The 13,617-nt window shown below is 45.5% G+C and overlaps 1 protein-coding gene across 1 annotated transcript; it reads left to right on the forward strand.

Annotated features, from left to right (window-relative positions):
• Positions 1–11,676: 11,676 nt before the first annotated feature.
• On the forward strand, positions 11,677–13,482 carry TACSTD2 (tumor associated calcium signal transducer 2). Its single transcript, XM_003127967.5, has one exon. It carries the CDS (start codon positions 11,773–11,775, stop codon positions 12,742–12,744), a length of 972 nt encoding a protein of 323 aa, XP_003128015.1. The 5' UTR covers positions 11,677–11,772; the 3' UTR covers positions 12,745–13,482.
• Positions 13,483–13,617: the final 135 nt, after the last annotated feature.

Here is a 13,617-nt window from a genome sequence, read left to right on the forward strand (position 1 = left end):
GTGTTTCTCCAAGCTAAGGGTTGGCAAACTAAACCCATGGGCCAAATACTGTTTTTGTGTGACTGCTTGTTTTTGCACAGTCCATGAGCTAAGAATGTATATTACGTTTTAAAATAATTCTATAAATATCTTCATAACCGCCTTGAATTTTGCTCCTTAGTCCACAAAATCTAAAATATATATCATCTAGGCTTTTACAAAGACAGTTTGCTAACCCCTGCTCAAAGTTTTAATGTGAGGAGTTCCCATTGTGGTTCAGTAGGTTTAGAACCCGACTAGTATGCATGAATATGTGTGTTTGATCCCAGGCCTTGCTCAGTGGGTTAAGGATCTGGCATTGCCATGACCTGTGGTAAAGGTCACAGACGCAGCTTGGATCCTGCATTGCTATGGCTGTGGCTGTAGCCCCTATTTGACCCCTAGCCTGGGAACGTCCATGTGCCATAGGTGCAGCCAGCTGCCCTCACCCTCCCCCAAAAAATAGGAAAAAAAAAGTTTTAATATGGATGAACTCTTAATCTTCAAAAAAACCTTGGGAAGTAGATTGCTATTATCCCCAGTTTACGGATGAGAAAACAGAGGCATACTGAAAGTCAAATAGCTGGTAAATGCTCAGCCTAAAAGTAGAGAGTTAAGTTTTATTTGGGGACCTTACTGAGGACTATAGCTTGAGAAACAGCCTCTCAGATAGCTCTGAGGAACTGCTCCAAAGAGGCAAGGGAAGAGCCAGGATACAGAGGAGTTTTTGCTGGGAAAACAACAACAACGAACATGTAGTTGAACATTAAAAGGTTACAGCTAATCATAGAAAACAGATATCTCAGATTAATGATTTTAGTGGTTTTTCTATGTATGGGAAGATATAAGCATCTGCGCTCACTGCACTTTTCCTTAGATATGCATCTTAACTATGTAGGGCCAGTATTTAGGGCACAGAATGCTTCCTGTGTTTTTCCATCCTGAATTCCCTTCAGAGTGCATAGGGTGGTGGTGGCTGCAGTAGCTAATGGCTTGATGGCAGGGAACATTCACTGCTTACTGGAACGGCAGGGGACATTCCCTTTCCACATGGTGAAGTCAGGATTTGAACCCAAGCAGCTGGTTTTCAAGTTTCTTCTTAAAACCAAACTGCCTGATATTTTCACTAACTGGCTATGTGACCTTGAAGAAGTCATCTCATTGCCTCTGTTAAATGAGATGAAGGCAATGAACTCTATCAGAGACTCTAAATTGGGAGTGCGAGAGTCTTTGAAATGAATTAGCTTGAGGGACTCTGTGACACCCACTAGAAACTGCAAAGTTTAGTGTTTGTGCACGGTTGCATTTATTTGAGGTGAGAATCCACCACTTTCCTCAGAAATGGATTCCAATAACTCAAAATAGATTAAAACTATTGGACTAGCTTTCTTGGAAAATTGTCTCCAGCTTTAACATTTTTTGGTGTTATCAATTGGGGTTGTCATTTTTGTTCCTCAAATGTTATTTCTTCAAGTTGTCTTTTCTCCCCAGATGTTATTTATTTCAGTTGCCTTTTTTAATGCAAATATTATCTACTGGGTTCCATTCTTCTCCTTGGTTCCAAAGTTCTACATGGTCATCATTAATGATCGTGAGAAAAACACAAACTTCAGGAGTTCCCGTCGTGGCGCAGTGGTTAACGAATCCGACTAGGAACCATGAGGTTGCGGGTTCGGTCCCTGCCCTTGCTCAGTGGGTTAACGATCCGGCGTTGCCGTGAGCTGTGGTGTAGGTTGCAGACGCGGTTCGGATCCCGCGTTGCTGTGGTTCTGGCGTAGGCCGGTGGCTACAGCTCCGATTCAACCCCTAGCCTGGGAACCTCCATATGCCGCGGGAGCGGCCCAAGAAATAGCAACAACAACAACAACAAAACAACAACAAAAAAGACAAAAGACAAAAAAAAAAAAAACAAAAAAAAAAACAAAAAAAAAACAAAAAAAAAAACCCACAAACTTCAGGGCAAGTTGGGTTTTTCCACTTATGTATTCTGCAACTCTAGGTGCAAAATTCATGCTAGTGGGGAGAAGAGGAACTATGCTTTATAACCCTTGATTGTAATTATTCATATGTTTCTATGGTATTTATTCAACACATTTGTATTGAGCCCCCATTAGGCAGCCATTACTATGTGGACTGTGAGTTTCTGAGAGTCACCTAACCCCTGACTTGTCTTTTATCCTCTCAGCCTGGTACAGGGATGGTATATAGTGGGCACTCAGAAAGGGTTTGGAATGAATTAATGATGCCTGGCTGACTGGCTGAGACGATGGTGAATGGACATAGGGGAAACCAGTCATGTGGGTGGGAAAAGGAGATGCAGGATTTCCAGAAGCTTGGTTCCATTGGCTCCTGGTGGTGTTCTAATCAGCAGCCTCCATGCTGTTGGAGAAGCTGATGAGGGCAGACCTCATTTTCCCATTAGTCATGGTTCGAAAGGTTATAGCTGAAGTTGAGCTGACAGAGCCAGGGCTTCCCACATGAATCCAAAGAAATGAGTCCAATCTCTTGCAACCTACTTAGGCAAGGGGAACAATGAGGGCTTTCTGGCCCTTTGTCCTGGACCCATGCAGCCTTGCGTTGGAGAACAATGAGGTCTCCTCTCTCCCGCCCATGCATTCTCCTTAGACTTCTGAACTTTTCCTCTCTCCCTTTCCCCCTTGCCTCTACTTCCGTCCCCAGTGTGTCTAATGACTCACAACAGCTGTACCAGGCTGAGAGGATAAAAGACAAATAGCCCTAACCCCTGACTCTCAGAAACTCCCAGTCCACATAGTAATGGCTGCCTAATGGGGGCTCAATGCAAATATGTTGAACAAATACCATAGAAACATAGGAATAATTAGAACCTGCTCAGCACAAACAGACCCAGTGCCTGGAAGAAGATATTTGCAAATGATATACCTGATAAGGGGTTATACTCAAAATATACAAAGAAATTCAACATCAACAACAAAACCCCAAACCTGATTTAAAAACTGGCAAAGGACCTAAATAGACATTTTGCTAAAGCAGACATACAGATGGCCAACAGACACATGATAAAATGCTCAACATTGCTAATCATCAGGGGAATGCAAATCAAAACCACTCTGAGATATCACTTCTCACCTGCCACAATGGATATCCTCAAACAGATGACAAGTGTTGGTAAGGATGCGAGGAAAAGGGAACTCTTTTCTAATCATGGAGGCTGCTGATTAGAACACCACCAGGAGCCAATGGAACCAATGAACTCTTTTCTACTTCACTGTTAGAATTTTAAAGTGGTACAGCCACTGTGGAAACTATGTGAAATTATCTCAAAAAGTTAAACATAGAACTGTATTTACCCAAAGAAAATAAAAATACTAATTTGAAAAAGATGCATATATTCCAACGTCATTATAGCATTATTTACAACAGCCAAGCTATAGAAGTAACCTGAGTGTCCATCAATAGATAATGGATAAATAAGATATGTTATACATATATATATAATGCTATGTGTATAATGGACTATTAGCCATGAAAAAGAATGAAATCTCGCCATTAGCAACAACATAGATGGACCTAGAGGGTATTATACTAAGTGAAATTAAGTCACACAGAGAAAGACAAATCTTCATAATCTCACTTGTATGTGGAATCTAAAAAATAAAACAATATGAAAATAGGAGTTCCCATTGTGGATGAGCAGTTAAGGACCTAATGTAGTCTTGGTGAGGATGCAGGTTCAATCCCTGGCCTCGCTCAGTGGGTTAAAGATCTATGTCATCATAAGCTATGGTGTAGGTTGCAGATGCAGCTCAGATCCGATGTTGCTGTGGTGTAGGCCTCAACTACAGTTCTGATTCAGCCCCTAGCTTGGGACTTCCATATGCCACAGGTGTGGCTGGGGGGCTGGGGGAGGGTAGGTGAAACAGGTGAATAAGATATAAACCTCTAATTATATAATAAGTCATGAGGAAGTAATATACAGCATAAAAAATATGGTCAATAATACTATAATAACTCTGTGTGGGCACAGGTGATTACTAGACCTATGGTGATTATTTCATAATGTATGCAAATGTCAAATCATCATGCAGTACCTCTGAAACTAACATAATATTGTATGTCAACTATAATTTCATTTGAAAAATTAACAAAAGAATAGCCACAGAAGCAGAGAAGAGCAAAAGTGCAAACAATACAGGAGAGGGCTGGGTACTGGCTCTTATAGAAAGGGCAACACAGGAGCAAAAGAAAGTGTCTACTGGCAGGAAAACTGATGGGTTCTGTCCTGCTATCTAGCTTTGGACACTAACCTGCACTAGGCTGGACTTTCTTCATCTGCACAGTACTAATAATGCCTTTCCTGCTTCCCTAAAAGGGTGAGTTGCATCAAGAAGTCAGAGAACAAAATTCTAGGTTGTTGGATAAAATTGAAGCCATGTCATTACTGGGATTATTGAGAGATGATTTTGATGCTTTGGTTCAACAACTGCAGAAGGAAAAAAAGGTTGGGATGTAGTGTGAACTTGTACTCTAAGGGTGGTGGAGTGGAAAACCTGTGGGTTCAGGAAACATCCATGGTCTGTAGCAGCCTGGTGAAACAAAAAGAGCATAAGCTCACAACCAGACAAGATAAACGTGAATTTCGGCCCTACCGCTTACTGTCTCTGTATTCTTAGGCAACTGCCCTTTTGCCTGAGTTTCCTTAAGTGAGACTAACAGAACCAACCTCGTTTAGATGTGGCCTGCAAGGATAAAGATATAACACACATTGAGAAGCTGACCTATAATAGGTTATTAATACATTGCAGATATTAGAAGTATTGCCCAGAAACCATCCGTTCCTAGGAAAGAGGAAATTGGTAGCCAGGTAAGGGACAGTTTGGATACACTCACCTTCCTAGGCAAAGGAATAGAGGTGAGACAACAGGCACAACCCCCCTCCACAGCTTCCTGGGGACCCTCTGCTGGCATCTCCAGAGCCTTCTCAGTTACATAACATCATTTGCTTAACTGAGTCACTGGTGGAAACAACATTTCAACCCAGGGTGTGAGGTCAGCACAGGAGGAAGGATGAGGGAATGGGGGTGTCTCACCCAGACACACGCAAGGGAAGAGGCAGGGGAGAGGAGGAGAACTGGGGAGCAGGAGAGCAGGCTTCAAATGAACACCTGAGGAACCACTGAGTGGCAGGTGGAAATCACTTACTCCTTAGTGCCCTGAGAAGAGAAATTCGGATCCGTTTGGGAAGATTACAGAGGTACAGACTTTTCTTAAATATTATGATGAACTTTCTTATAAACTTGCTCAGGACTGGAATGAGCTGTCTTGTGGGGGAAGGATGGATCCCAGGTAATGCTTAAGCACATGTTTAGGGGAGTTCCAGTCGTGCCTCAGCAGTTAGCGAACCTGGCCAGTATCCTTGAGGATGTGGGTTTGATCCCAGGTCTTGCTCAGTGGGTTAAGGATCCAGTGTTGCCATGAACTGTGGTGTAGGCCACAGACATGGCTCGGATCCAGCGTTGCTATGACTGCAGCGTAGGCCTGCAGCTATAGCTCCGATTAGACCCCTAGCCTGGGAACTTCCGTATACTGTGAGTGTGGCCGTAAAAAGGCATAAGACCAAAACAACAAAAACAGCAACAACAAACCCCACCTGTTTAGGATTTGGAGAAGAGATTCCTCTCTTGGGTGGGAGACTGGGATAAATGACCTTGAGACCCGCCCTTTTTTAAAAAATAATTCTAAGGAGCATCACTTAGATCAGGACTGCCCAGAGAAGCATGTTAGTTTGGGAGTGGCAGTAACACATTTGAGATCTCACACTACCTGCTCCCTCCGACACAGCTGGAAGTGCCAAGAAACAGCATACACCCCCACACCCTTCTACAGGGTATCACACATCAGCTGGCCAGCTCTGAGAAAGGAAGCACCATGACTCATAGATGTGGGGTTCAAGAAACGTAGCTGCCTAGGGAATGTTGTGACAAGATTTCCCCATCTCCCCTCATCTGTTGCCAAATCTCTCCGGAAACCGTTGGGCCCAAGAACCAGTGAGATAGACTACAAAGTTACTGAGTGTTTTGTTGGCCTTTCCCCAGACCTAAAGACCTGAGCGACCCTAAAGACCTGGGGAAAGGAGCCAACTACCCCCTTAGGAAGAGACCAGAATGAGAGGGGAGCCGTTTATGGTTTGCCATTTTTTGTGGCAAAGGAGATCATGACAACAAGATCAGGAAGAGGCGCTACTGAAACAAAACCATGACACACACTTCTCAGGTGAGACTGCCGGCTGATGAACAATGAAAACCAAGCAGAACCATAGATGTCACAGCCAACCTCTCCTAAAAAACGGAGTTAAGTCCCACCTAGATGAGCATGTGCAAACAGAGAAACATGTTGTCTTTCCAGAAAAGTGAAAAGATCAGACATTCCATTCCCTAGGCAGCCGGGACTGAAAACACAACCCGGTCTGCCATCCCAGCATCTTGGAACTGCTCTCACTCATTCAAGACTCCTCGATGAGAGACCAAACTGCGTCATGGGAAAGTGTGGATGATCCTGTCACCAACCGGGGTTCAAATCCCTCCTCTACTGATTCTTCACTGAGTGACCTTAAGCCTTAGCTTCCTCATCAGGTGAATGGGGACAAGACTATTTTGTCGAGCTATTGGGATTACAGGGAATTTATTGATAAAGCACCTGGTATAACACTGGTGATCCCAAATGTCAGTTCATATTAATAAGAGAAATTATGGAAATAGCAAGGGGCAGGGGGGAGAGACAAGTGGAAGCAAAAACAGAAATTTACCCACAAATCCTGCCTCCAAAACTTAATATAAGGGATTAACTTGATTTAAAATTTCTGATTATAAACATTTTCATAACAGCAAACAAGAAAATACAGGGAGTATTTCCATCTCCTGGCTCTCTCAAATTCTAATAGTTTGTAATACTTATGTTATATTTTCAAAGAAATGAAACACTAAAGGTACCTCTTGTTTACTCGATTCTCTGCACCCTTGTGCTCAGACCCCTGGCCGACTTTCTATGCTTTCTATAGCTTGTTTCTTGGGGCCTCGGTCCTCTATCCAGCACTAATGACCATCACAGCCACTTCTTTCTGTGCATTTTCTGCATTCTGGCTGAAGGATCACCTGCGTCCTCCAGGACTCCAAGATCCCTCTGTGAAAGAAGGGAAACCCTGACCAGCCTTCAGGCACTGTCTGCTGTGTCCAAGGCTGCCCCTTATAGAGCCTGAAGCTGACTGTGATCAGGCCAGAAATAAGAGCATCCACTCTTCCCACCATGGCGCCCTGCAGCTTTGCAGACATTATACCACTGAATCCTCACAACATCTCTAGGAGGTAACCATTACCCCTGTTCTACAAAAAAAGGGAAACTAAAGTGAAGAACCTGCCCATAGCCTGGCAGCCCCGAATTTAAATGCAGGCTGTTTCCTTCAACAAAGCAGAGACATCAGCAACCCCTCCCACTCCAATGTGGGAGGAACTGGTGGTTAGTGGTGTGAGTCCTAGCATGTTCAGGTCTGAGCTCACTGCTGCACTCTGCACACTTAGCTCTTTTTTTTTTGCTCTTCACAAAACTAGATATTTCTAAAAAAAAAAAAAAAATACTCATACAAGTAAGGGAAAGAAAATAACAAAAGACAAGCCAAGGATCAGGAGATGCTCACCTCCTTACTCCTTTAGTCCTCGTCCATCTTCATTAATTCGCATGTACATCTGCAGTCAGGAGACCTGATTCTAGGCCTGGCCTCTCCACTTATAAGCATGTGACCATGAACAGGTCCTTCTTTTCCCCTCTCCAGGCCAATGTTTCCACATCAGTTAAATAGGGGTAATAGTATCTTCTCTGCCTATCCCCTCCTACCCCAGGGTGTTGTAGGTATTTCAAGAGAAAATGGGAGTAAAAAAGCTACAAAGTACTATTTGCCTCTAGGTATGCTCCATACTCCTGCATCCGGTGGGCGTAGGGGAATGATAAGTGTTCTTGGGCAGCTCCCGTCCCTAGCAGTGAGCTTTTTGGACCTAATCATCAGCCATCCCCACAATCACCAACTTTGTGCTTATACGATCTCAAAGCATCTTCACATTCTTGAGATGGAAGATAATGATCGCTAAGATGAATTCTACTTAGTGTATGCCAAACACTAGGTTGGGTATTTTCTTTTCTTTATCTTGAATCATTAAAATAATTAGGGATGATAAGTAGTTCATTTTTATGAACCAAACACACTTCTATTTTTGTTTTGTTTTGGTGAATGCCATCCTTAAATATAAAACTGATGTGTAGGTATTGGTCTAGCACCAGGGAAAATCAGGCAATCAACACCAGTTTGGTAAACAGAGCTCAAGAATTGACGACGAAGTTCAACTGGGGAAAAGCATGCTCCTGATAACAAGGTGGGAAATCATCTTTTCCAGATGTGGGGGAAATGTAGGCATTATTATCCCCATTTTATAATTAAAGAAATCGAGACTCAGGGAGGTGAAATAACACACAGGCAATAAGTGATGTAAAACCAGAATTTGAGGCAAAGTTTCACTAGCTTCAAAGCTCATTTTCTTGCAACCATCCCACACTGCTTGCCTCCAGAATCACTGTCTGCTCTTACCCTCATCACACTACAACCTTCCTTCTTACAGGTAATACAAGTCTGGGATCATGCATAAAAGTGAAAATAAGACTTGGGTATAATCACCCAGTATTCCTTGAAATTGGGTGTTTGGAAGGCAGGTTATAGTGGGGAGAGAGGTTTGTGGCTGGGGTAGGTGATGAGAATGGGACTAGAAGAAAAGTATTGAAATGGTCAACATGAAAACTCCTAGGAGCATATATTGATACTGCAATATTCTGGGCACAATGCAATGTCAATTAACCCAGTAAATATTACTGAACACCTATTATATGCTGGGACTGGGGCTACAGTGCTCAGATGTGGTTCCTGTCCTTGAGAGACCCTTGAGAAGCCTGAGTTCATGGAAGGCTTTTGTTAAATAATTAAAAATTAAAATAAAAAAGAGATAAAGCTAACAGGTGATATTTTGCAGACCTAGGCAAGTCACAGACAAAGGGAGAATCATAGTTGGGGCTGCTTTTAATAAACTCTTCTTTTTATTTTTATGCCTGTTGGGGAAAGGCAGCCGGAAACATACACTTTAAGAAAGCTTGTGTGTGGGAGAGGGGTTGGTCATCTTTACTTCTCTCCAACTTCCATAGAAAATATCGAGGACGGGCTCCTTTTATTCCCCTCATCACAATACATAACATGGCTTGAAGACCCAGAGGTTGGGAGACCTCAGGGCTCTAGCCCAAGTAAGGTCCAGGCATTGGGGCTGTTCTGAGCTAAGCAGACACCTCTGTATACATTCCTCAACTCTGAGACCCCCTTCCCCATCAGCTTTCCTTCTGCCAGCCTGAAATTCCTATTGGGATATCAAGAGGTGGCTCTCAGTTACAGAGGACTCAGCTACCTAGTCAGCTGGGAGGGTAAGAAGATGGATAGATATTTGATAACTAAAAAGGCAACCCATCATTTTCGCAGTGTCTTACAGTTTACAGAACTTTGGCTTGTACCATCTCATCTATTTAGGTTTGACCCTCAGAATGATTTATGGAAGAGAGAATCACTGTTATCTCTATTTTAGAGGGGAGGTCAGAAGCCCAGAAAAGTTGGTGTTGTCGGTCTGGCGTTAGGAATTAGGACCAATCAGGGAAGGCTTCTTGGAAGTGACACATGAACTGAGCAGAAAAACACAAAATTATGCACTAAATAGGTGAAGAAAGGGAGAGTCCAGGTAGACGACCTTACAGAGGTTTGAAAACATGATGAAGACTAGAGAGACGAGATGAAATAAGATGACAAAGGTGGTGACCATGACAACAGCTAACACCTATCTATGCTTACTAAGCTCAGATACTGTTAGAACACTGTACTAAGAGGTTTATTTACATTAACTGTCACACCTACCTTCTTAGGTAGGTACTTATCCCATTTTACAGATGAGGATAGGAAACTAAGGCACAGAGAAGTTAAGTGGTTAACTTCAGAACTATGCTCAAGATCCTATTCAATCTTGTGTGCATTTTATCCTAAGAGCCAAGGGCACCTCCCACTCTGTGCTTGAAAGGTTCTCAGCAAAGAGGAGATGGATACAGATTTGTGATTTAGAAAACCTTCTCTCATTCAGGGTGGACTGGATGTAGGAGAGGGGAAAGCCGAATAGGCTCCTGGGTCAAGAACCTGAACAGTGTCAGTGGAGGGTAGACAGCAGAGTTCTTGTGGGTAAGAAATTGCCCCCTACATGTCTCTGCTTTCTCCACCTGTAAAGGCAGAATAATATATATCCACCTACCCCCCTCGGGGCAATTGCTGGAAAATTAATGGGGCAGAGACCTGGCTGGCTTTCATGTGTTAAACAACACCCTTGAACCACTGCTGGTGTTCTTTAAATGCTGAACATATAAAATGTGTTTGATGGAGGAGTTGGGAATAATTATAACTTGCTAATTGTTGTTAATTTTACCACAGCTTTGAAACCCTGGACTTTCTCAATGATTCAAAAAAGAGATGGCAACTCCTCCAGCCCATTGAAGTAGCCACTCAGAGACAGACAAGCAATTTCCCACAGGCTCCACATCCTTTCATTATTTGCAGTGGTTCAAGCTACTTATATGGGACACAGTGAAAGAAAAGCAGTGATTTGCTCTTTCAGACTCAAATTGTATAAGAACACCTCATATAGTCTTGCTGGTTCTTTTAAAGAAGTTGTTCCTTTTCATCTCCCTATTCCAAGTACATGCTTAAGTATATACTATGGGTTTGCATGTGTGAAGGAGAGGGAAAAAGTGTTTAACAGATTTCTAATACATCAGCCACCAGGACCTATGATATGGTAAGAGAACTGCTCCCTAAACTTTTTTTCAGATTCTGCACCACTCCGTTTCCATAAGCATTATTCAAAGTCTCAGAATAGCCAGGCAGAGTCCCAAAGACGCCTCCGAGGACTCTAAGGAAACTGATGGCTGGGCAACTTTAAGTCTCTAAGCCTCAACTACATCACCTATAAAATGGGTCTGATAGAGCATACCTGTCAAAACCTGACATGAGGATGAGATAATGTTTATGAACTGTAAACTATATAAATCTGTCCTATTAAGGGAACTGGGGAAAGAAGCGAGGGAGTAAAGGAATTTAAAGCAGGGACAGGAGCTGGGAAAGGGAGACAGAAAAAGAAGGGTGTGTGTGTGCAAAAGCTCGACAGTCCCGCGGCATACTTCTCAGTACAGTTTCTGAGAATTCCAGCCCCAGAGAACTGCCGGCCGGGCTTCTAAGATTCTTAGCTAGAGGCGGTCCCAGGAAGGGTCCCTCCGCAGGTGCGGCCGGGCGGGCCGGGGGCGGGTCCCCGCCGCCCACAGGTGAGTATCGGTTTTCCTTTCCTGGCTTTCGGTCGGGAGGAGACAGGCAGCCTCCACTCCCCTGATCCTATCGCTGGCGGCGCAAGGCGGGCCGGGCCTTTCGTGGGACGGGACAGGACGGGGACCGGGGTGGGGGTGGTAGTGGTGCGGGATGTGTCACCCAAATACCAGCGAGTGAGTCGGCGGCCGAACCAGCCGGGCAGGTCCGGCGGAGTATAAGAGCTGAAGGGAGCGGCGGGCGGCAGACGCCTGGAAACCATCCCAGACAGCGGAGCCCGAGCCCAGCGGAGTCCCCAGCCCTCTCCAGTCCGCTCCGGGTTCGCGCTTCTCCGCCCCACCATGGCCCGGGGCCCGGGCCTCGCGCTGCTATCGCTGTCGCTGCTGCCGCCGCTCCTGCTGCTGGTGGCGGTGATCGGCCACGCAGCCGCGCAGGACAACTGTACGTGCCCCACCAACAAGATGACCATGTGCGAAAGGAGCGGCCCGGGCGGCCGCTGCCAGTGCCGCGCGCTCGGCTCAGGCCTGCTGGTCGACTGCTCCACGCTCACGTCCAAGTGTCTGCTGCTCAAGGCGCGCATGAGCGCGTCCAAGAGCGGCCGCGCGCTGGTGCGTCCGAGCGAGCACGCGCTCGTGGACAACGACGGCCTGTACGACCCGGATTGCGACCAGCAGGGCAGCTTCAAGGCGCGCCAGTGCAACCAGACGTCCGTGTGCTGGTGCGTGAACTCGGTGGGCGTGCGCCGCACCGACAAGGGCGACCAGAGCCTGCGCTGCGACGAGCTGGTGCGCACCCACCACATCCTCATCGACCTGCGCCACCGCCCGGACACCCGCGCCTTCAACCACTCGGACCTGGACGCCGAGCTGCGGCGGCTCTTCCGGGAGCGCTACCTGCTGCACCCCAAGTTCGTGGCTGCAGTGCATTACGAGCACCCCACCATTCAGATTGAGCTGCAGCAGAACGCGTCGCAGAAGGCCGCCGGCGACGTGGACATCGCCGATGCAGCCTACTACTTCGAGAGGGACGTCAAGGGCGAGTCGGTGTTCCCTGGCCGCGGCGGCCTAGACGTGCGCGTGCGCGGAGAGCCCCTGCTGCTGGAGCGGACGCTCATCTACTACCTGGACGAGAAGCCCCCCCAGTTCTCCATGAAGCGCCTCACCAGCGGCCTCATCGCCGTCATCGTCGTGGTCGCGGTGGCCCTCGTCGCCGGCGTGGTTGTCCTGGTGGTTACCAACCGGAGGAAGTCTGGGAAATACAAGAAGGTGGAGGTCAAGGAACTGGGGGAGATGAGAAAGGAACCGAGCTTGTAGGTACCGGTGGGGCTGGGGTCCGGTGGGGTATCAGATTTCAGCAAGGACCCAGACCCAAATGAGTCATGCTTCTTGCTTGATTCTTGGCCCCAAGGGGACATTTCTCCTCCCAAGCCCCTGCCCCCCACCCACATGGCTACCAAATGTTAATAGATCCTATTCTCAGGGTCACCTCTCTTTCTGACTGCTCTCCTGAAAGAAGCATTTCTAAAAACCCTTCCTTTTCAGTCCAACCAGAAACCTTATTGGAAGACTAAGGGAAGTTTGGCATAGGGTTATGTATAAGAATCTAGTGTCTGTATGACAACCCAGCATCGTTTACAAGTGACGCAATCGATGTTGAAGGCTTACATGCGTTTAGGTGGGAAACAGTGCTTTTACTGACTTGGGTTTAAGTTATTTGATTAGCTCCACTTGTATCGTGACCTTCCTGATGAGGAGTTTGCTAATTGGGCCTGTATAGTATCCTTATTTACCATCGTTTGTATTACCGACCACACATATTCGTGTCACTGGGAAAGAAGCCTGTTTCAGCTGTTTCCTTTTAGATGTCTTTGTTGGAAGGCAGACTGTGGCCCAGAAACTCAGCATCTGTTCTTCAGCTTGCCCTTCTTACAGCTGCTATTAGTAACGATTCTTTTGTAAAATGTTTGTACATAGGTTGTCTTTGATAATGCTGTTGTGATTTTTTAAAAACACGAATTTAATAAAAATATGGAAAAGACACAAACCAAAAAAGATGGAGTTTGTGAAAACTTGCTCCAAATTTATATCACTTTGGTCTCCTCTAATTTCCCAAGACTCAGATATCTTATTTCAAATTCTAATGCTTTCAGGTAGGTTGGGTCATTTCATACAGCCACTCTGGTGTTT

Source organism: Sus scrofa, chromosome 6 (genome assembly GCF_054392235.1).
Source record: "Sus scrofa isolate SSC_HxYL_T2T_F1_AM1 chromosome 6, Sscrofa_HxYL_maternal_Yorkshire_Landrace_v2.0, whole genome shotgun sequence".
In the NCBI taxonomy this organism is placed as follows: domain Eukaryota; kingdom Metazoa; phylum Chordata; class Mammalia; order Artiodactyla; family Suidae; genus Sus; species Sus scrofa.

Excerpts from the sequence above, each read along its gene's own strand:
- TACSTD2 (XM_003127967.5), top strand. The coding sequence starts at position 11,773 with ATGGCCCGGGGCCCGGGCCTCGCGCTGCTATCGCTGTCGCTGCTGCCG.